A 22,426-nucleotide genomic window follows, 5' to 3' on the forward strand; every position below is an offset into this window, starting at 1 on the left:
CGATCCTGTAGAACAGGATAAAGCGGTAGTGTTAAATAAAAATAAAAAAATAGGAGGCAAAATGTTTCCTTTTCATTCCTGAGGTTAGGGGATTAGGTTTAGTTGCAGGTATTAACTGCATTAATAATAATGTCAGTGTATGTGTGTGTCCTGCTGATTGTAGAGATGTTATAATAAAACGCACCATAAGATGGCGGTAGATGTGCGTGAGTGGTCCGTTCGGTTTAGGGGGCGGGGCCTAGTGGAGCTGTTCTCCGGGAAGTCAGTGTCCATTTCATAACACACCGAGTTCTGACTGTTCCTCAGGTTAGATAAAACTTTACTGGTGCCTTTGGGCGGGTTCCCTCAGGGAAATTAAGAAGAACAGCGTCGCTTTCTTCGAAAAACGTGGATGATTTTGTGATTTATTACGAGTGTGAGGTAAGTCACAGCTTTACAGCGAACAGAAGCTCACTTTACTGTATTGACTTTCTTTTCCCTGTGTTTAGTTGTGCTTTGACCAGCGCTGTTCACTTTACCAGCTTCAAACTGGCCTCTTTTTAACGGATTAAATATCAATATTTTAGAGGGACATGTCCTCTGAGACACTAATGGAGGTGTTCAGAGTCGGAACTGCAGATAAGTGACCAGGTGCTGTCAAGTCCTTTTTTCAGGCCCGCAAAAAAATAGACCCGTGCAGGTCTGAGCTCAGCTTTTGTCTCCCAAAATTAGGGGAGAGAGAGAGAGAAAAACTGCGGTACAGCAATCGGGGAAAAAAATCGCCCACTCAGAAAAGCATCGAACAGAAAACCTGTTCTTTTTCCGGACAGCGTTCTCGAGCGCTCAGTGGCGCCGCACCGTGGCTGTGGAGTCGCTTTTTGAACTCAGTTAAAGTGCATATCCTGGACCAATTTCATGGGTTGTTTTTTTTTTTTTTATCTGAAAGTATGTCCCTTTACACACTCATCCAGAAGGGTAATTTTGCACAAGGCCATCTGTCTACAGCAGAAAAAAATAAAATAACAAAACACGTCTGGAAAAATCCCAAGGGAGCCTGGAGCCAGATTCGTGACGTCACGTGCGGATCCGCCAGCAGGCTGAGAGACAAACACAGGAACACCTAAAGGCCTCTGCATGCTCTTGCGACAAGGCTTTCGCAGATAGCTTTTCGCAGACAGTTGTAATTTATTGTTGAGCGGGGAGTAATAGGCGTGCGCGATGTTATTCACCGCCACAACGCAAGGGGGCGTGAAGTCGCCAGGAGTAGTTGGTGGGTGTGGTTAGTGGAGTGTTTATCCTCCGGTTACTTATAATGACTAGAACTTTTTTTTTATAATGACTAGAACTGGAGTTGTATAGATGTACGTACTTCCTCAATCAACCGCTCTTCGTGCTGCTCCATCTTCGCTCGTGTTTTTAAAAATGCCGGTCGTGAAAACAAACCAAACCGGGAAAGTAGGGAAGCGGAAGTGCGTGTACAGCGGATGTAGAGTGGACCAATCAGAGCCCTCTTGTCTGCGGCTCTGTCTGCGAGGCTTCTGCAATGGTCACAATTTTTGGGAGGTGCGCGCAGAGCGTCTGCGAAGGTGGGGGGGCTACGCAGACGCTGTCTGCGACACTATCTGCGAGGACTGGGTTGTCAGCATAAATTGGCCTTAAGGGGTGTTCACACGGCAACTTTTACTCCGGTGTAGCACCGGGGCTGCCCCGGTAGAGCATTCACATGGTACAAAGTTATACCGGTGTAGCCCCTGAAAGCTGCTTAAACCGGTGCAAATCTAACCCTGCTCGGGAGGTGGTTTAAGAAATTTACTCCGGAGTAAATGCTAGTTTGCGGGGCAGCACCGATATAAAATGGGACGTCTGAACGCTACAGGGGTAGACTCGCTACGCGTGAGGAGAGTTGATTTACATACGGGCATTGCATAATTTGCGTCCTGGTATTTTGCGCTTCCAAAATGTCGAATATCAACAACAACAGAACTGCGTGTCTTCCAGTGTTGCCAGATTGGGCGGTTTTAAGTGCATTTTGGCGGATTTGAGCATATTTTGGGCTGGAAAACGTCAGCAGTATCTGGCAACACTGGTGTCTTCATCCACGTTGTTTTCCCGGCGCTTGGTGATGCCATGACAACCGGGAAAAGAAAGTAAATTTTCACGCATGCGCATATTTCATTTCCGCATTATTACTATCGTATAGCACGGTCGCAAAAACTGCCGTGTGAACGCAAGAGGGGCTGCACCGGTGCTAACACGCTTCTCTCTAGTAAGCAGGTTTGTGACGTGTGAACGCTCCACAAAATTTACACCGGTGTAAGATATATCGCAACAAAATACATTGGTGCAGCATCGATGCAAATGTGTGCCGTGTGAACACCCCTCTAATTTAGAGTATAGTCTCTCTTATTTCTTACTCTGGCAACAGTCAACTTGTGAATTGCCGATTTTCTTGGTCTTTTTCTCGGCTCTGCTTGGTCCTCGGCTTCGAGGGCCTCACTGGATGTGGCACTTCACCTTCTGTCGGGGGAGACGAACACGGCTGGCTCCGTTGGTGACGCTGATACAGATGGAGACGGTGTTGCTTTGGGCATTCTAACAGATGAAACTGTCTTTTTTTTTTTTTTTCAGATCAAGTTGCTTCTTGAAGCCCATCTCCCACTGCAAATAGTTCTCAAAGTCGTCGGGCTTTATGAAGTGAGCCCCACATATGATGTTGCATGTTGCCAGTTTTTCTGGGTGCCTCGCACAAAGCTCTCTCATTGTCTGGTCTTTTGGAAAATGATGAGTACTAATCCCATCATGATTGGCATTGCTACACCCTCCTACGATACATCTGTTAACCATTTTAATAATTACGTGATAACGTTTAAGAAATTTGCAGAAAACCACCAGGTCGTTTTCTCATAAACAAACCAACGCTGACATGGGATTCAGAGGGAGACGTCCTGCACGTGACGTCATGAAAATCAATGTTTGCCGGGAAATCCAAATGCCAGGTTTTTTCAGAGGCAGACGAATTCACCTCAAATGGCTGGATTTCAACTGAATTTTTCTGGTATTGTCCAAGGTGAAAAAAATTGCACAAAATGAAAAATGTGACAGATATTTGACCAAAGTTTAATATAAAATAAGAGAATTACATTGATCTTGCTCCTAAATATACCCAAGATATGTGCCCTTGGGTATAGCCGAAGGCTGAGCCAAAAAGCTATTCATCATCGGCTCTGTCCCAATCTGACAAACGCCAATGGACATGGCGTACCTTTCAAGATTCAAAGTGTTTCCTGTCATATGCGCAGTAAGGATATGTCCTCTTGTACAATGAAATAGGCCATTTGCAGGAATTGGTCACGTGTCAGTTTCCCCCATAGCAACAACCCCGTAGTGGGCAAGCTAACTTGAAATTCCTTGACAACCATAAGAGTTTGACTGGCGATGCGAAGCAATCCATTTCTATAATAGCTGTTTTTACCTTTTCTACTGTCTTTTTTGACCTGAATTTTCGTGTGTACTTGGAAAAAGTTTGTGGTTTTAACTTCTGTCGTAAGTTAAAGCGAATCATTGGCCGAAAACAGTCAAGGAACAGCAGTAAAATGGCAGTAATGCGTAAACAGTCAAGGACAGTTTACAGGGAGGTAATCCATGGTTATAGACTCCTGTCAGCTGTTCAGGAGTCTGATGGCAGTGGGAAAGAAAGAGTTCTTTAATTTGACAGTCTTACATTTTACACTTCTGTACCTCCGGCCTGAGGGTAGGAGTGTGAACAGTCCGTGCCGGGGGTGGGTGGGGTCTTTGAGGATGGAGGCAGCTCTTCTGTGGATTCTGCAGTGGTAGATGCTCTGCAGAGAGGGCAGTGGAGTTTTGGTGATCCTCTCAGCAGTCTTCACCACCCTCTGTAGGCATTTGCGGTCCATAGCTGTAGTGCTGCCGTACCACACAGTGATGCAGTTGGTCAGGATGCTCTCAATCACGCGGCTGTAGAAGTTGCTGAGGATCTTGGGCGACATACCAAACTTCCTCAGCCTCCTCAGAAAGTACAGTCGCTGTTGAGCCTTCCTAACCAGTTGTGTGGTGTTTAGTGTCCATGTGAGGTCCTCACTGATGTGAACACCCAGGTATTTGAAGCTGCTCACCCTCTCCACCTCAAGCTCCCAGATGAACCGTGGCCGATGAGGTCTCCTCTCTTTCCTCATGTCCACTATCATCTCCTTCATCTTGTCCGTGTTGAGGGTGAGGTTGTTGTCCTCACACCATGACACCAGACTGGCCACCTCTCTCCTGTAGGCTGTTTTGTCACCGCCAGTAATGTCCCCCATCACTGCGGTGTCGTCTGCGAACTTCAGGATGATGTCCTTGTGGGAGGTGGTGTCCTCGTTTAATTTCTTGAGTTGCTTTTGAAATTGGCCCACCACATCAAGGAAGTCCAGTGCTGAGAAAAAGGTATCTGTAATTGATTTCTCGACCTGTGTTTTTGTCTCTCTCTTACAGTAATGGCTATATTCAGTGACTGCTCTGTGGTTCTGGACCTGAAAAATATCCCCTTTAAGGAGAAGAGAAAGTTGATGACTGCTATATTGGACAATGGCGGAAACATATCATATGTAGTGAACCAGAAGGTACTTTTTTTTTTTTTTCCCCATGATCTTTTCAGCATACCACTGATTTAACAACAACTCCTCTCAGCCTATTCAGTAATATACGTCTTAAAGTATTATTATTCAGTAACTGCTATGAATTAATCAGTAATTATACTGCAGATAAGAAGGACATGTAGTTATTCAAGATTCAAAGATTTTTTATTGTCAATTCACTATATATCCAGGACACACAGGAGAATTGAAATGCTGTTTCTCTCTCACCTTACTTGTAAAATCCGATTTAAAAATTTGTATTAAGAAAAACAATATATAAATATACAACCCCGATTCCAAAAAAGTTGGGACAAAGTACAAATTGTAAATAAAAATGGAATGCAATGATGTGGAAGTTTCAAAATTCCACATTTTATTCAGAATAGAACATAGATGACATATCAAATGTTTAAACTGAGAAAATGTATCAATTAAAGAGAAAAATTAGGTGATTTTAAATTTCATGACACCACATCTCAAAAAAGTTGGGACAAGGCCATGTTTACCACTGTGAGACATCCCCTTTTCTCTTTACAACAGTCTGTAAACGTCTGGGGACTGAGGAGACAAGTTGCTCAAGTTTAGGGATAGGAATGTTAACCCATTCTTGTCTAATGTAGGATTCTAGTTGCTCAACTGTCTTGGGTCTTTTTTGTCGTATCTTCCGTTTTATGATGCGCCAAATGTTTTCTATGGGTGAAAGATCTGGACTGCAGGCTGGCCAGTTCAGTACCCGGACCCTTCTTCTACGCAGCCATGATGCTGTAATTGATGCAGTATGTGGTTTGGCATTGTCATGTTGGAAAATGCAAGGTCTTCCCTGAAAGAGACGTCGTCTGGATGGGAGCATATGTTGCTCTAGAACCTGGATATACCTTTCAGCATTGATGGTGTCTTTCCAGATGTGTAAGCTGCCCATGCCACACGCACTAATGCAACCCCATACCATCAGAGATGCAGGCTTCTGAACTGAGCGCTGATAACAACTTGGGTCGTCCTTCCCCTCTTTAGTCCGAATGACACGGCGTCCCTGATTTCCATAAAGAACTTCAAATTTTGATTCGTCTGACCACAGAACAGTTTTCCACTTTGCCACAGTCCATTTTAAATGAGTCTTGGCCCAGAGAAGACGTCTGCGCTTCTGGATCATGTTTAGATACGGCGGCTTCTTTGAACTATAGAGTTTTAAGATACAAAAGATACCCTAACCATGTAGCCTATGGAACTGAGATACATTAACAATCTGGCATCCGTTACACCTATACACACACACACACACACACACACACACACACAAAATTCTGGGGGAAAAAATCAGTATACACCACCATGTTTTAGGCAAAGTTATCCAAGGCAAACATCAGCTGAAACTTTCCCCTCTATTCCTTTGGCTTATCAAATGATTTATTTTTGAAATCACAAACAAGGCAGGCTACAACTGTGCTGCTTCGAAAATGTAAATTTAACAGCTTGATGAAAGTGCGCTGATGGATACCATGGAAACCCCACGTCTCCTGCACTGCGTTCCTCTGCCGAGTCACACGCTCATTCGCTTTTGTGTTCTTGGTCTCGGAGCCGCGCGCACCAAACACACAAGACAGAATCAAAGTTTAACATAATTAGCATGCACTTTTTACGGCTGTAACGGCAGGCTCATTTACCATCACATAATGAGGGAGACGACAAAAGTAAGTTTTAAGAAATTTATTTAAACAAAAAAAACGTGTCTAGGGGTAAAGTGCAGGAGTGAGGTTATGCGTGAGTGGATGCAAATGAAAAGGTCAGTATGTAAGATTGTGTTCAAAATAACAAAAGAGTGAGGCACAAGGGGAGAAAAGTAAGAGCTGAGGACAGAGAGAGAGAGCAAGCCGGTAGTGCCAGTCGAGAGAGAGAGAGAGCCTCCTGAGGCCATAGGCGCCAGCCCCTTTATAGCCCCAGCTGGCATTACAGGTGTACCTAATTAGGTAATCAGGTACCAGGACCCAGCCCTGCCCGTGCACTGACAGTGCTGGGCCTGAAGGGGGCATAGATGGGCGTAACACCTCCTTCACTAAAAAGAGGTTTGCCCTAGTAAACCTCAAATTCCAGTCATCAGGCCAACTACCCCTTACCAGAGTCCATCACCAAAACAGCAACTTGTAGATCCTGGGCCCTAGGACTACAAAAGCAAAGTGAACAAGACAAAAAAAACACTAATGTTATATTAATGGAGAGAAAAACACACACATTAGGCTCTAGATAGCGCATCTGCTACAACATTAACCTTTCCCCTAATATGTAAAACTTTAAGTGGACATTGCTGTAAAATCAAGCTCCAATGCATAACGCGTTGGTTTTGATTGCGCATACGGTCAATAAAGACTAGGGGATTGTGATCCGTATATACCTCAATGGGTCTCGAGGATGAGCCTAAATAAATTTCGAAATGCTGAACAGCTAGAATTAAGGCCAGTGCTTCCCTCTCTACAGTGGAGTACACCTGTTGATGTCGGTTGAACTTTTTACTGAAGTACCCCACTGGGTGTTCAACGCCATCAGAACCCAGCTGTAACAGCACAGCCCCAGCACCACTCTCACTGGCGTCAACGGCAACACTGAACGGGCAATCAAAATTTGGGGCCAAAAGTACCAGAGCAGACGCAAGCAAAGCCTTTACGTTGTCAAAGGCATCCTGACACTTGTCAGTCCACTGAAATGGAACTTTGGAGCTAAGCAAGTTTGTCAGAGGCAACACTACAGATGCAAAATTTTTACAAAATGCCCTGTAATATCCTGCCATCCCAAGAAATCTTCGGAGTGTTCAAAATAACAAAAGAGTGAGGCACAAGGGGAGAAAAGTAAGAGTTGAGGACAGGGAGAGAGAGAGCAAGCAGCAGGGATGTGATTTTTCCGCGAATTCGCGGAATTCCGCTTTTTTCACCTCAAAATTTGAAAAAAAAAAATTTTTCCGATTTTTCGCTCAAATATCCGCATTCATATCCTATTCGTTCCGACTTTCAGTAATTCCGTCATTGAGATGAAATGAGGTACGTGATTGGCCCATCGCTCTGTAACAACCAATGAACGCGCTTGTTAGATAGCTGTATGTAAGCTTGCTTCAGACAGAGTTGAAAGATGGCAGCCTCCGTGATCCAGCGTAAAGATGCAAATCGAGTTAAAGAAATCGACAGAACAGTGAAAAACAAGTTCTGCTGGGAATGGTTGGAGAAAGAGGTTGCTACAGACGTTGGACATAATACCGTGAGACATTTGTTCAGGTCGGGGCGGATCGTCTCTCGCTCAGGGGGAGAGAGAGATGGCGTGCTTGCTGGAGGCCCCTCTACACATCAGCGTGTTATCTGTGAGTGTGTGTCGTTTGGTCACGAACAAACTCAGCTTTTTATGTGTGCGTTTTGTCCGACGTGGCAGAGCCGAGTGTGTTTGACAGGACACGGTTGTCTGGGTCGAGCTAGTGGGCTTTGTGTGTGTGTTTAGGGAGGCGAGAGGTTGGCTGACGGTCACCCGGAATGAGTTCACGTACCGGCGCGCTGGGCAGAGAGGAGAGGAAAGGAAAGAGAGGAGGAGATGCTGTTCGTCATTTAGTCCGTGGAAATATTTCCACTTTGGGTGTAAAATGACTGGAACATTTGCTCAGGGAACAGACCCGACACCAGAGTTAGCTCCTGAGTTAGCACGGCTTGCTAGTAGCAGTGAAGTTCTGTTACTTTACACTCAGGCTTGTTGCTACTTAGCCATGTAGCTAGCAAGAGCTTTAACGCACCGCTTAAACACAAGTCTGTCAAGGCCATTTATTTATAATTTAATCCTATTTTGGAGCATGTATAGCTTCTTCTGGCTACATAGAAAGTCAAAATATGTGTTGCAGCTGCCTGCTCTGGCTAACAGGCTAAGTGAAAGTGAGCGCTGCGCAGCTGGAAACGCCCCCTGTCCTGTTGCTCCACCGCGCTGATGAAGAGGAAATCTGTTGCACTGAAGACCAAACTGCTCCATAAGGCATATAGAGTGCACTAGAGAGACGACAGGGGCCCCCTGTGTAGGGCACTTGTATAAGAAGGAGGAAGTGATTTGGAATTAAGCCTTCAGTGTGTGTATATGGAGGCTACTATATAAAGTTAGTTTTGTTTTAGAGAAGTGTCAACATCATCTTGACCAGTGTTATCAGCCAGGTTGTTAAATTTATTTATTATTTTTTAAATTATTTTTTAAAAAAGTATGATAATTATGAATGAATGAATGAATGAATGAATGAACTTAATTAAATTTACAACCAATGTAGGTACATTACATTATTTACACATTACTGTGATATCTAAGGCATAATTAACAAAATTTACAGCAATAAAAAATTAAGGGTGGCACGGTGGTGTAGCAGTCAGCACTGTCACCTCACAGCAAGAAGGTCCGGGTTCGAGCCCCGTGGCTGGCGAGGGCCTTTCTGTGCGGAGTTTGCATGTTCTCCCTGTGCCCGTGTGGGTTTCCTCCGGGTGCTCCGGTTTCCCCCACAGTCCAAAGACATGCAGGTTAGGTTAACTGGTGGCTCTAAATTGACCGTAGGTGTGAATGTGAGTGTGAATGGTTGTCTGTGTCTATGTGTCAGCCCTGTGATGACCTGGCGACTTGTCCAGGGTGTTCCCCCGCATGTCTGTGTCTGTGTCAGCCCTGTGATGACCTGGCGACTTGTCCAGGGTGTACCCCGCCTTTCAGAAATATGAGTAGAAATATTAGAGATACTGGCTTCTTCACAGACTTCTGATTGGATTGAATGGATTCAGCAAACACATTTTTTGTGAATGTTGTTTAGTGAAAAAGTGATTTTTATTCTTGCATATGAAAATCCTCAAGTGAGTGAACACTGTACAGTTCTGTATATGAGTCAATTTCACAGAAAACGTTTTTTTTTTTTTTTGTCCGGACGTGTTTTGTTTACATTTTGAGATTTCTAAAACCTTTTTATCGTCTCGTATGATAAAACATTATCAGTTCTACCTTGCATTTCAAAATTTGACTACTTTGGTTCATTGACTACTTTGTCCCCCCACCAGGGTGCTGCCCTGGACCAGCTGGGGGCCTGCGGCCCCCAGACCCCCGGCTAAAATTTTCAGATAATTTCACCAGCCCCAAATCACATCCCTGAAGCAGGTAGTGCCAGTCGACAGAGAGAGAGAGAGAGAGAGAGAGAGCGCGCGCCTCCTGAGGCCATAGGCGCCAGCCCCTTTATAGCCCCAGCTGGCATTACAGGTGTACCTAATTAGGTAATCAGGTACCAGGACCCAGCCCTGCCCGTGCACGGACAGTGCTGGGCCTGAAGGGGGCATAGATGGGTGTAACACGGAGAAGTTTTAATGTTCTTTACTTTTTTAATCCAGTTGAATATTTAGCATACAAATGTATTTTCAGCTCTTAAAAGTGACCAAGGTCCGGACCGCGGGGGCCTCAGAGTTGGCTACGGCCATGGAGATGAACAAGACGCTAATAGTATGACAAATGGAAGTTCGGGTGAGATTGGCTAGTTCATAGCAAAACCGAAAATACCCTGTACTGTGAAGACTGTAGAAAGTCTGGCGAAGACAGACACCAGTAATTTTAAACTCGAAACTATAAAGGACCACGAAAAGTCAAATCCACACATCGGTAGTATAACATCAAAACAGGCGAAGACGGCTGGTTCACTATAGGACAGCATTGCTTTCAGTCCCTGGCTGTCATGAAGTCGGCTGAGCTGGAGAGGATGGAGCTGCTGTTTAGAAACGTTCATGTGATTGGAAAGAAGTTGATCCCGCCCCAGCTATCGACTTACGGCCTGCTGGAAGCCTCAGGTCACGAAGACCATTTTTCATGGACCATTCAGACTCCTCTGATGATGAATGTAATGAGGACATTTTAATGTCTCTCTCTACACATGTTCTCATACATAGGGCCTCCGATTTTCCGCAATCGCGGAAATTGGGGTCAGAAACAGAATTAGTGCTCAGAAACGGAATCTATGGAGCCCCTCTGGTGACATGGGTGAAAAAAAAATATTCCGTGGCCACAACTTGCTTAATGCATGGGAACAAGATGATTATTGGGTGGCCACGAATTAATAACGCATGGCCACGAGATGATTCAAGTTCCAGCCTGATGGGATGATGTCCAGTTTTTGAGCGGCCGTCAATTATGCAATAAATATAGGATTTATCCTGTATGATGAAATCTATAACTTCCCCGAGGTCAGCATATTGTCTACGTTTGAGCCCGTGCTTTTTGAGCAGCCGAATTAAGTGTCTCTTGCTCAGAATTACTCCATGTCTAACTGCAAGTGATTTAAAGATATCATTATAATTCATTCCTAGATTAAACTAAAACAAAATCAGATCAAACTTGTCCATATTTGCGTCTGAAGCTACTGATGCCAGAAAGTCAACAGTCTCAGTGATGAAATGACTAACACTTCTCGTGGCCACGCGTTATTAATTCGTGGCCACCTAATAATCATCATCTCGTTCCCACACATTAAACAAGTCGTGGCCACGGAATAGGATCTCGTTCTCATGCGTTATTAACGCGGGGCCACGGAATATTTTCAAGCACAAAGGGACTCCTAATGCTGTATTATAATGGTGATCTTGAAGGCAGATTCTGAACAGTCAGATTTCCATTAGTAGTTTGCACCAAGGCTTTTCAGTTTAACATTATATAGTAATAGCAACTGATTATTTTCATGATTTAATGGTTTATGTTCTTAAATAAGTTATGTTCCAAAGAATGATTTTCTATATAAAGAGTTTGAAGACTTGTGCATTATTAAATTAATAATTTACAGGCAAAATGTAAATTAAACTAATAATAGAGTTAACTGTTAAATAAATTGAATCATTTAAAGTATATATTAAATGGACACTGTCACACACTTTGTTAGACCTGTCGTTGCACTGAAAACATTGTAAGCATAACAACGAATAAAAGTTTGAAAAACATGGATAAAATGATAACTGAGATTGTTTTTATTTAAATGTACATGTATCAAGAGTAAGGATAACCATAAAAGTATTAATATACAATATAAAGTTTTAAAGAAAATAGCAGAAGCCAGTCAACAATCAAGTTAACAGCACTAATTAACTACAGTCTTAAATAAATGAAAGAGAAACATTTTCAGTGAAGTGAAATTTCGTGTTGATTCTAAGGTGCATTAAGATATTAGACTGTGTACAGAAAGTTTAAAGCTTTATATGAAGTTGTACTACAGCAGGCCAGTAAAGCAGGATTACAGGGATAGGTGCACAAGGACAACAAACATGCAGATGCCTCCCAACACCAGTTACCTGAAACATAAAATTTCATGCATTTATTACATGTACTTAAGAATTCTGATTCTGAATTATGTATTTTATATGTTGAAAATCTAAAAATGCCAATTTAGTTGTCATTTGAGCATATAACTGAAACAAATTGTCTGAAACGGAATTGAAACAGAATTAGCCATTCTCTGAAACGGAATTTAATGTTTTTTGAAACGGAAAATAGAAGGCTCTACACACACACACACACACACACACACACACACACACACACAATTAATAGATAATACTTGATAATACACAACACTTGCATATCAAAACATCAAATGTTTTTCAGTGATAAATGTTTTGAACTGGACTTTTAATATTAGAATCAGTTCAGTTGTACTGAATGTTATTTTTCATATTATACGATATTTCATATTGTAAGGGGCTTGAATTTGAGTTCAATAAACAAAATACTCTGTTTATATTTTTGTCTGAATTGGTTGCAATTTTTCATATAGGGAGCTACCTTAACAACACTGAATACTTGAGTGCTACTGTAGAGATACATTATATGCTGCCATTCATAATTAAATCTAGATCTTCCGAACTTTAACGTATCATGGTGAAAAAAAACTGCGATTTCCTGGCAACAAAATTGTGGCTAGTGAAAAGGCTGAATGGCTAGTGACTCGGGAAAACCACTAGCCACAGTGGCCGGTGAGCAAAAAAGTTAATGTAAAGCCCTGGAATGAACGTGTGAGAGTGGGCGGCAACAAACATCCCAATTTACCAAAACACTCTATGCCTGTGAATCCTCCAAATCTGTTCTTTTATCGAATAAACAAACTATTAAGGTTTGACAAAACAAATGTTTTCATTACAGTCGGGTCCTGTGAGTTTAAGAGTTAAAAAATATGAATGATGACGTGGTGATTGTTATAAATGTGTGCAGTGGTAAATCAAGATCAGACCAAAGCTCCATATCTGTCCTGTCTAGTGTTCGTTTGTGGTTGCGAACAGTCTGGAGAATATAAGCAGCAATCGGAGGAGGAGTGCTCAGAAACACCGGACACCAGTGGTCGATCTGCAGTATGTCTGGAGATGCCTGGAGAAAGGACTGTTGGTACCTGTCCAAGAGCATGTCTTAAAGCCACAGAGCTCAGACCACACACCTGAACAAACTGGTAATACAACCATGACAGGTTTTAGCCTACATATCCTGTCTTCATGGCTGCAAATATAGAACAGTGTTTATTTAAAGATGATTGATGCATGCTTTTTTTGATGGATATGGAAATGTCAAAAGGACAGTGGAAGTGTTCTGAACGAAAGACCAGTGACTGGGTAATTAGTGTTCTTTGCACTGTTCAGATGTTAGATGTTATTCTTCCTGGAATGTGACTAATATAACCAGAGAAGTGGGTGGGTGAGTTGCTGAGAGCTGTGTTGTAAGCTGTCTTGTGGTAAATGATTAAATATTCCACAGGACTGTGAATCATCTTAATGATAAAGGCTGAATACTTTGATCTTATTCCCGTCAGGGCTGAAGTCCAGAGAGCAGCCTCAGGCCCAAATCAATAGCATCCATGATGAAAAAGCCAAGATTCAAGTGAATGATGGCACGTACCTGGGCCGCTTCAGGTATGTTGATTTACAGCATGTTGATCAGATGGTGGAAAATGTTTTATACTTTGTAACGGAACATTATGCCTTATATTTATACTGTACGTCCTACTCTGCAGATTATACAAGGAAAATGATCATGATATACCAGAATTTTCTTCAGATTTCCAAGTTGCCAAGTACTCCATTTTGGCTAAGGTGAGTTTACCTGTGCTGTATCCCCGGTGTAGTAATGTAATTCAAGCATGCAGTATATTTATAAATAGTTGATCAGCACACAGAAGAGGCCTATTCTCTGTTCATCCACATCTGTGTATGTTGTAGGCTCAGCCCAAAACATGGTCAGTCCTAGAGCTTCAGAGTGCCAAAGGCCAAGCAGGACGGCAGTATCGTGTTGTGAGCGCCATCATTAATGAGGCAGAGGTGCAGTTGTGTAAATCTAAGAGGATCTGGGCTGTACGCTGAGTATAACATAATATACGTCTTAAAGTGGGTTGGTCATCGCTTTGGCGTCTTCCTGTCTGTTATTGCAGAAGAGGGTAGTGTGGGATAAACAGGTGCACAGCTGTAGCTCTGAGGATGCTGTGGAGGCGTATCTGATGCTGAGCAAGGAGCTGGAGGTGCAGAGCTTCTCTCCGACACAAACACTTCCCCCATGGGCTGAAAAACTGACCTCTCATGGCCTCCAGCAGGTCAGTCCAACACAGCATAACTTGGAGTGTAAATTTTTTACATAAGCATTAATGAAAACAGTGATGGATTAGTGATGATCAGAGGGATTTTACATTTTCATGTCTTTGCTTGCTGAAAGTATGTCCTTATATCTTTGCTAAAGGTCAGGGGTTTTTTTTTATACTTTATATCGTCTAAATGGACTTTGGTCTCAGTGTTTACATGATTCAGGTCATGTACCGTATGTAGACTAAGTGGGTTAAAGTTCTTCAATGTACATCTACAACCCCGATTCCGAAAGTTGGGACAAAGTACAAATTGTAAATAAAAACGGAATGCAATGATGTGGAAGTTTCAAAATTCCATATTTTATTCAGAATAGAACATAGATGACATATCAAATGTTTAAACTGAGAAAATGTATCATTTAAACAGAAAAATTAGGTGATTTTTTTTTTTTTTTTTTCCATTTCATGCCAACAACACATCTCAAAAAAGTTGGGACAAGGCCATGTTTCCCACTGTGAGACATCCCCTTTTCTCTTTACAACAGTCTGTAAATGTCTGGGGACTGAGGAGACAAGTTGCTCAAGTTTAGGGATAGGAATGTTAACCCATTCTTGTCTAATGTAGGATTCTAGTTGCTCAACTGTCTTAGGTCTTTTTTTGTCGTATCTTCCGTTTTATGATGCGCCAAATGTTTTCTATGGGTGAAAGATCTGGACTGCAGGCTGGCCAGTTCAGTACCCGGACCCTTCTTCTACGCAGCCATGATGCTGTAATTGATGCAGTATGTGGTTTGGCATTGTCATGTTGGAAAATGCAAGGTCTTCCCTGAAAGAGACGTCGTCTGGATGGGAGCATATGTTGCTCTAGAACCTGGATATACCTTTCAGCATTGATGGTGTCTTTCCAGATGTGTAAGCTGCCCATGCCACACGCACTAATGCAACCCCATACCATCAGAGATGCAGGCTTCTGAACTGAGCGCTGATAACAACTTGGGTCGTCCTTCTCCTCTTTAGTCCGAATGACACGGCGTCCCCGATTTCCATAAAGAACTTCAAATTTTGATTCGTCTGACCACAGAACAGTTTTCCACTTTGCCACAGTCCATTTTAAATGAGCCTTGGCCCAGAGAAGACGTCTGCGCTTCTGGATCATGTTTAGGTACGGCTTCTTCTTTGAACTATAGAGTTTTAGCTGGCAACGGCGGATGGCACGGTGAATTGTGTTCACAGATAATGTTCTCTGGAAATATTCCTGAGTCCATTTTGTGATTTCCAATACAGAAGCATGCCTGTATGTGATGCAGTGCCGTCTAAGGGCCCGAAGATCACGGGCACCCGGTATGGTTTTCCGGCCTTGACCCTTACGCACAGAGATTCTTCCAGATTCTCTGAATCTTTTGATGATATTATGCACTGTAGATGATATGTTCAAACTCTTTGCAATTTTACACTGTCGAACTCCTTTCTGATATTGCTCCACTATTTGTCGGTGCAGAATTAGGGGGATTGGTGATCCTCTTCCCATCTTTACTTCTGAGAGCCGCTGCCACTCCAAGATGCTCTTTTTATACCCAGTCATGTTAATGACCTATTGCCAATTGACATAATGAGTTGCAATTTGGTCCTCCAGCTGTTCCTTTTTTGTACCTTTAACTTTTCCAGCCTCTTATTGCCCCTGTCCCAACTTTTTTGAGATGTGTTGCTGTCATGAAATTTCAAATGAGCCAATATTTGGCATGAAATTTCAAAATGTCTCACTTTCGACATTTGATATGTTGTCTATGTTCTATTGTGAATACAATATCAGTTTTTGAGATTTGTAAATTATTGCATTCCATTTTTATTTACAATTTGTACTTTGTCCCAAATTTTTTGGAATCGGGGTTGTACAATACTCAGTCTAAAAACACAAATAGGGTCCAAACCAGAAAAAAAAGGCAAATACAAGGCTTGATAACGTCAGACGCAGGGTACAGAGCATATACTTCGCAAAGTCTGTGTGTTACTGAGAGTCCTAATGTTTGTGCTGTGATTGCGCTCTAATCAGGACCAGGTGCATGGCAATTAGTCCTAATGACGCTGTACATGCGTTACAGTCTGTGGCTACGCGCTCCTGTTATTCTATTCAGGTTGATTTTGTGCCCTTACAAATTATTTTGCTTATACACTTATCAAGAGCTCCACTTTTAAGCATTGTCTAAATATCTGTATTAGTCTTTTATCCTGTCATACTAAATCAGTGTAAAGTTCTGTTACTCATGACACTGATAATCTTAAAGTAAAGCAAACAATAACTACGGCGAACGTTTTTGCAGTGTTTTCTTCTACAATTCTGAACAAAAGATTTTAAAGACAACTCAATTAAACCCATTTTTGTATGTAGTCTAATTTGTGTAACTATCTTGAACATGTGATTGACAGCTTCTGTTGGAGGAGAAGCTGAGCTGCAGTACAGTCTCACAGGAAGTGGGCGTCTTTCTGGAACTACTCTGGGGAGAAGCTTTTGGTTCACTTCGCAGTGTCCTGACCCGCCCTGTTAACAGCATCAGCCTCAGCGATGTAAGACTCTAAGGCCCTGTTCACAATTGTTTTTAAAATGTGTCTTGGCTTGTCAGATCACAAGTGGACAGCAAGACACATCGCCATTTACACGTGTCTGTCACGCGTCTCTAAGGTGTCCAGCTGACCGCTTGTTCAGATTTCATTACTGCCTATGTCACTTCCACTAGAAAGTCAAAGGGCCCCGTGTGCAGTTATAAATGTTAAACCTGCAACATACTTTCATAATGTTCTAGCACTCCAACTACGTACATCGGTGCTCTTCTCAATTTTTTTTTTTCAAGTGTCGGTATGATGTCACCAAAACAACCACCATGTCCTGCATTAATGATGTTTTTTTCCTGTTACGTCCTTGTCAGGGACGAATAAGGATGCATTAGTGTTTAGAGATATGTGATTAGAGATGTACGGTCAAATGTGTCCCAGACAACCTCAGAAAATAGTCTGAGTGAATGTGTTTTGAATGCATTTTGCGCTGTCCACTTGTGACCCAATCACCTAAGATGCATTTTAAAACGAAGTTTAAACAGGGTCCAAGCTACTTGCACACTCAGTAGAATATATTCAGATGAAAAACAACCTGAATCGGTAGGGGGTTTTTTTGTGTGTTTTTTTTTAAACTACATCTGTATGCATGATGGATGCGTGTGTAACTGGTGATGTGTGTTGCTGCAGGTGAGCAGGGCGGAAGGATTACTGTTGCAGGTACAGAAGAGTGAGTGTGACGATGAAGTCAAAAGTCTGCTGGAGGAAGTCAACACTCTGCTATCTCTTAGAATAAGAGAGTCGGACTCAAAAAACAAGCTGGTGTCCCAGCAACTAGATCTCTGTCAGGTAATATCTGTAAGAATCATAATAACATAGTAACAACACTCATGACAAGTGATAAAAAGATGAATTAAACATTCAGCGTATTGTATTTTGCTTTGTAATTCGGACAATTTCAATTCTACTTAAGAATTGTTTTTGTAACTACTGTTCAAACGTAGCCAGTTCTCATGGTATCATAAACTCTGATGTATCTGTATTAACACTCCCAGCTGATCAGAGATATTCTGAACATTACGGAGGTGAATTCAGGATCCACCTATCCATCGTCCTTGGGGAAATATCGTGCTCTGAGGTGCAGTATTGAGCAGGTGCCATCTCAAAGCCCAGAGTTTCTGTCTGTCTGCCAGCTTCTGGAGGATAGGTATGTACAGAGTGAACTTCAACTGGGATCGGTCAGTGTTCGGGTGGGCAGAATGAATTTTACAATATGAATATTCTTTAAAAAAAACCAATATAATTAATAATATATGTATAATACATATTAATCAAATATACCGTGCACTGAGAGGCTCCAGTTGAAATTATGGATTCTCTGAGGTGACTGGCAAAGAAAATAGTACTATACCAGTCATGGAAGAGAATCCATAATTGCCAGTGGCTCTCAGTCCATGGTATATTTGATTAATATCCCTCGTGAAAAAAAAAATTTCCAAATTAAGTGTTAAGATTGAATCTCGGTATAAACTCACTGGAGGCAGCCATGTTTGTTGTTTACGTCGGTGCGACCTTTGACCTGCGCATGTGCAATGTACCATGCTATTGCCTGTCTTGCTGGGCATGATCATGATGTGTAGATCTACACACACAGAAATGCTCGCGGAGCCACAGCTGTGACTCAAGTCAGCCATGTAGTTTGAAACTATGACGTCAGTTCATGGTATTGAGGTTTTTCACCTGACGTCACAGGGTCACGTGACACCCCGGTGTCTGCCATTTTGAAGGTCAAGCTACATACTAACGCTGCAGACAGAGAGGGAGAACCAGCTTGAAAAAAAAACGTGTTACAGACACCGGATCCAGTGTAAATAGCTGCCAGAGCGCGCTCCGGCTTGCTCCCCCTCAAATTAAGCAGCGCGCTCCGGCTTGCTCCCGGAGTGCTCCGGCCGAGGTTCCGGAGCGCACTCCGGCTTGCTCCCCCTCAAATTAAGCAGCGCGCTCCGGCTTGCTCCCGGGGTGCTCCGGCCAAGGTTCCGGAGCGCGCTCCGGCTTGCTCCCCCTCAAATTAAGCAGTGCGCTCCGGCTTGCTCCCGGAGTGCTCTGGCCGAGGTTCCGGAGCACGCTCCGGCAGCTATTTACACTGGATCCGGTGTAAATAGCTGCCGGATCATAATTACAGTAAACTAGTAAATGCAGTAAAGGAAAAACTTGAGACTGAAAGGTTTTAACAGTCATCCAAATGACTGAACGTAAACATTGCTACAGTAACATACTAGCTATGTTGTTGACATTAGCTAGTGCTAACAGCTAGCTGCTAGTACACTGCTACAACACAGACACCGACCCTAATAATACAGTTCTTGGTCATTGCCTGGTAACAGCAAATTTATAACGGGCCATGTCTCAACAGACTAAGAAGTTATTTCAATGACATTTAATAACATTTTGTTTATCCTGAGGACCGAAAGTAAATGAAAATGTGAACAAACCTTAGCTGTAATAAGATGGCGACCACCGGCTCCAGGGACGACCCGCTGATGTAGGCATGTTACCCAGCCTGACACAAAATATTTGTAGGCATCCAAACTCTTATACGCTTTCAGATCAGTACCTGTGTATGGCGATGGGTTTTTAACGACATAGGTATACAGATCATGTGGGCCGAAGTCAGGTAAAGACGAGGGCTTGGTGTACTTCCGTACGTCAGTGAACAATCCTGGTGGAAGCAGGTAAACGTCGTTCTCTGAGCCTGCTAACCTCAATTTTTGCAAATACCTCTCCCTCTGCTCGCCCTGTAAATGCCCTACGTCACTGGATAGTGAAGGTGTTTTCTGCATCTCGCTCCTTTTTCTTTTGTTTTTCGTTTGTCGCCTTCCTCGCATTCAAACTGATTCGAGCCGTGACGTCCAAAATGGCAGCATCACATGACTTGGTCACATGGGTGAAAAACCTCAATAGCTAGGATATTCCATGACTGACTCACCCCCCGTCATGAGATGCGTTGCTTAATCAGTGGTGGAACTATTTTATGTCACGTGAGCCATCCTTGGCCAATGCCTGCATGGGATTTTTTTGATGAGGGGTATAATATTATACCCCTCATAAGAAATATATAAAAGAAATAATCTATTGCCGAAAAATATACAAGGAATGTTTAGTGAGAGAGAGGGGGGATATAATCTAAGGGGAGACCTAAATTTTAAAAAACCAAAGGTTAGAACAAATATGAAAAGCATGTGCGTATCGAGCTGTGGGGTGACTTTATGGAACAGACTGGAGACAGAAATGAAACAAAGTGCAAATATAAATCTGTTTAAAAAAAGGTACAAAAAAATATTTTTAAATAAGTATATTGAAGAGGAAGTATGTTAATGGAGGATGATGAGGGATAAATAGAATAGGGTTGATTTGTTATATTAGAACTAACCTAGTATATGGTATATATTTATTTATGGGATAGATATCTTCATATTTACAGGGATAGGTATGTAGTAGATATTTATTTTTGTAATTATATATTTATATAGATATTTATGAAGTGTGTATATGGTATAAAGTATATATTTTTTGTAATTATATATTTATATAGATATTTATGAAGTGTATGTGTATGTATGTGTATGTGTGTAAATGTATATTTGTGTGTGTGTGTGTGTGTGTGTATATATATATATATATATATATATATATATATTTTGTGTGTGTGTGTATATGTGTGTGTGTGTGTGTATATATATATATATAGTGTGTGTATATATAATGTGTGTGTGTGTGTATGTGTATATATATATATATATATATATGTGTGTGTGTGTATATATGTGTGTGTGTGTGTGTGTGTATGTATGTGTATATATATATATATATATATATATATATATATACATACACTGGAGATCAAAATTAGAGAACAACTTATAAAAACTTGAATAATTTTGAAATAATACCATCTTCACTGCTCAACAGTTAAATGACATTTTATTGTGTCCATATCATGGTTCAACAACATTTTTTTCACAAAATGACTAAAGGCATTTCACAAAAAAAAATATTTTTCAGAAAACGCACTGATCAAAATTAGAGAACACACTGATCAAAATTAGAGAACAACAATCTGGAACAAAAATCTGAAGGTTACAACAGTCAGCAATTAGTAAGAAGTGTACAGGCCTCTGCTGTGAATGACTTCAGCACATCTGCGGCCACAGGATAGCACGAGGCTCTCACACTGCTCTGGTGTGATTTTGGTCCATTCTTCTTCCAGCCTCCTCCACAGTTCGGTGATTGTAGAGGGTTTCTTGACCATAACTTTGTCACCAAGGATTTTCCAGAGGTTCTCTATTGGGTTGAGATCAGGACTCTGGGCAGGCCATGCCATTAATTCAATGTTTTCACCTTCAAGGAAATTCTTTACCCGTTTTGCTGTGTGACATGGAGCATTGTCCTGCATAAAGACTGCAGGCTGATTGGGCGATGAACGCAAGTAAGGAACCATGTGCTGTTGAAGAAGGTTCTGATACACATTTGCATTCACTCGGCCATGTAGCTGTACAAGAGGCCCAACTCCCACAGCAGAAAACATGCCCCAAACCATGACACTTCCTCCTCCACCTTTCACTGACTTCTTTACACACTTTGGGTTTAGTCTTTCTCCAATGTGTCGCCGAACATAATGCTTCCCATCAGACCCAAATAAATTAAATTTGCTTTCATCACTGAAGTGAACCCTGGACCAGTTCTCCTCTGACCACACAACATGCTCCTCAGCAAAGCTCAGTCTAGCTTTTTGATTTTTTTTGCTAATGAGAGGTTTGGTCACTGCAGTGTGGGCCTTCAGTCCAAATGCTCTTAAACGGCGAGCCACTGTATGGCGAGACAGATCCTTACCATGTTCAGCACTGAACTGGCGAGCAATTCCACCTGCAGTATGGAAACGATTACCCATTGACATCCTTCGCAGTGACCTGTCCTCTCTTGCATTTGTCTTCCGTGGACGACCAGCCTTCTTGGGCGACTTGAATGAGTTTGTAGTTTTGTAAAGATTCAATATTCTTGAAATCACAGATTTGGAACAATCAACTTGTCTTGCTATGGCTGATAGGGTCATCCCTTTGGTTTTCATCTGGACAACCTGCTGCCGGAGGCTTTCAGTCACTTTAGAACGACCCACCATCTTGCAAAGTCAATGAAACTGGCAGTTAGAATGCCACTTAAATAGGGGTTGACTGATAATCAAGGAAATTAGCACCATGTGCTAGATTAGCACCATTAAGTGGGAGGCACCTGAAAGTGTTCTCTAATTTTGATCAGTGCATTTTTTGCAAAATGCAGGTTTTTTGTTGAAATGCATTATCCATTTTGTGAAAAAGTGTTGTTGTAGCATGGTATAGACACAACAAAATGTCCTTAAACTGTTGAGCAGTGAAGATGGTATTATTTCAAAATTATTCAAGTTTTTATAAGTTGTTCTCTAATTTTGATCTCCAGTGTATGTGTGTGTGTATGTGTGTGTGTATATATGTGTGTGTGTGTGTGTGTGTGTGTGTGTATATATATATATATATATATATATATATATATATATATATATATATAATGTGTGTGTGTGTATATATGTGTGTGTGTGTATATATATATATATATATATATATATATATATATATATATATATATATATATATAGTGTGTGTGTGTA

The 22,426-nt window shown here is 41.8% G+C and overlaps 1 protein-coding gene across 3 annotated transcripts in view; it reads left to right on the forward strand.

Moving 5' to 3' along the window:
* The first annotated feature begins 240 nt into the window (after positions 1-240).
* Positions 241-22,426, forward strand: part of parp4 (poly (ADP-ribose) polymerase family, member 4) — a 66,112-nt gene continuing 43,926 nt past the window's right edge. For all 3 annotated transcript variants that reach the window (XR_009655356.1, XM_060929574.1, XM_060929575.1), the window contains exons 1-10: positions 241-420; positions 4,468-4,595; positions 12,876-13,062; positions 13,420-13,519; positions 13,621-13,699; positions 13,826-13,924; positions 14,035-14,193; positions 16,606-16,743; positions 17,419-17,577; positions 17,784-17,935. Coding sequence is in view for 2 of the 3 variants with exons in the window: in XM_060929574.1 (XP_060785557.1) it covers positions 4,470-4,595; positions 12,876-13,062; positions 13,420-13,519; positions 13,621-13,699; positions 13,826-13,924; positions 14,035-14,193; positions 16,606-16,743; positions 17,419-17,577; positions 17,784-17,935 (1,199 nt within the window). In the remaining variant the exon portion in view is untranslated. The remainder of the gene's footprint in view (positions 421-4,467; positions 4,596-12,875; positions 13,063-13,419; positions 13,520-13,620; positions 13,700-13,825; positions 13,925-14,034; positions 14,194-16,605; positions 16,744-17,418; positions 17,578-17,783; positions 17,936-22,426) is intronic.

The sequence above is a fragment of the Neoarius graeffei genome, chromosome 9 (genome assembly GCF_027579695.1).
Source record: "Neoarius graeffei isolate fNeoGra1 chromosome 9, fNeoGra1.pri, whole genome shotgun sequence".
Classification (NCBI taxonomy): domain Eukaryota; kingdom Metazoa; phylum Chordata; class Actinopteri; order Siluriformes; family Ariidae; genus Neoarius; species Neoarius graeffei.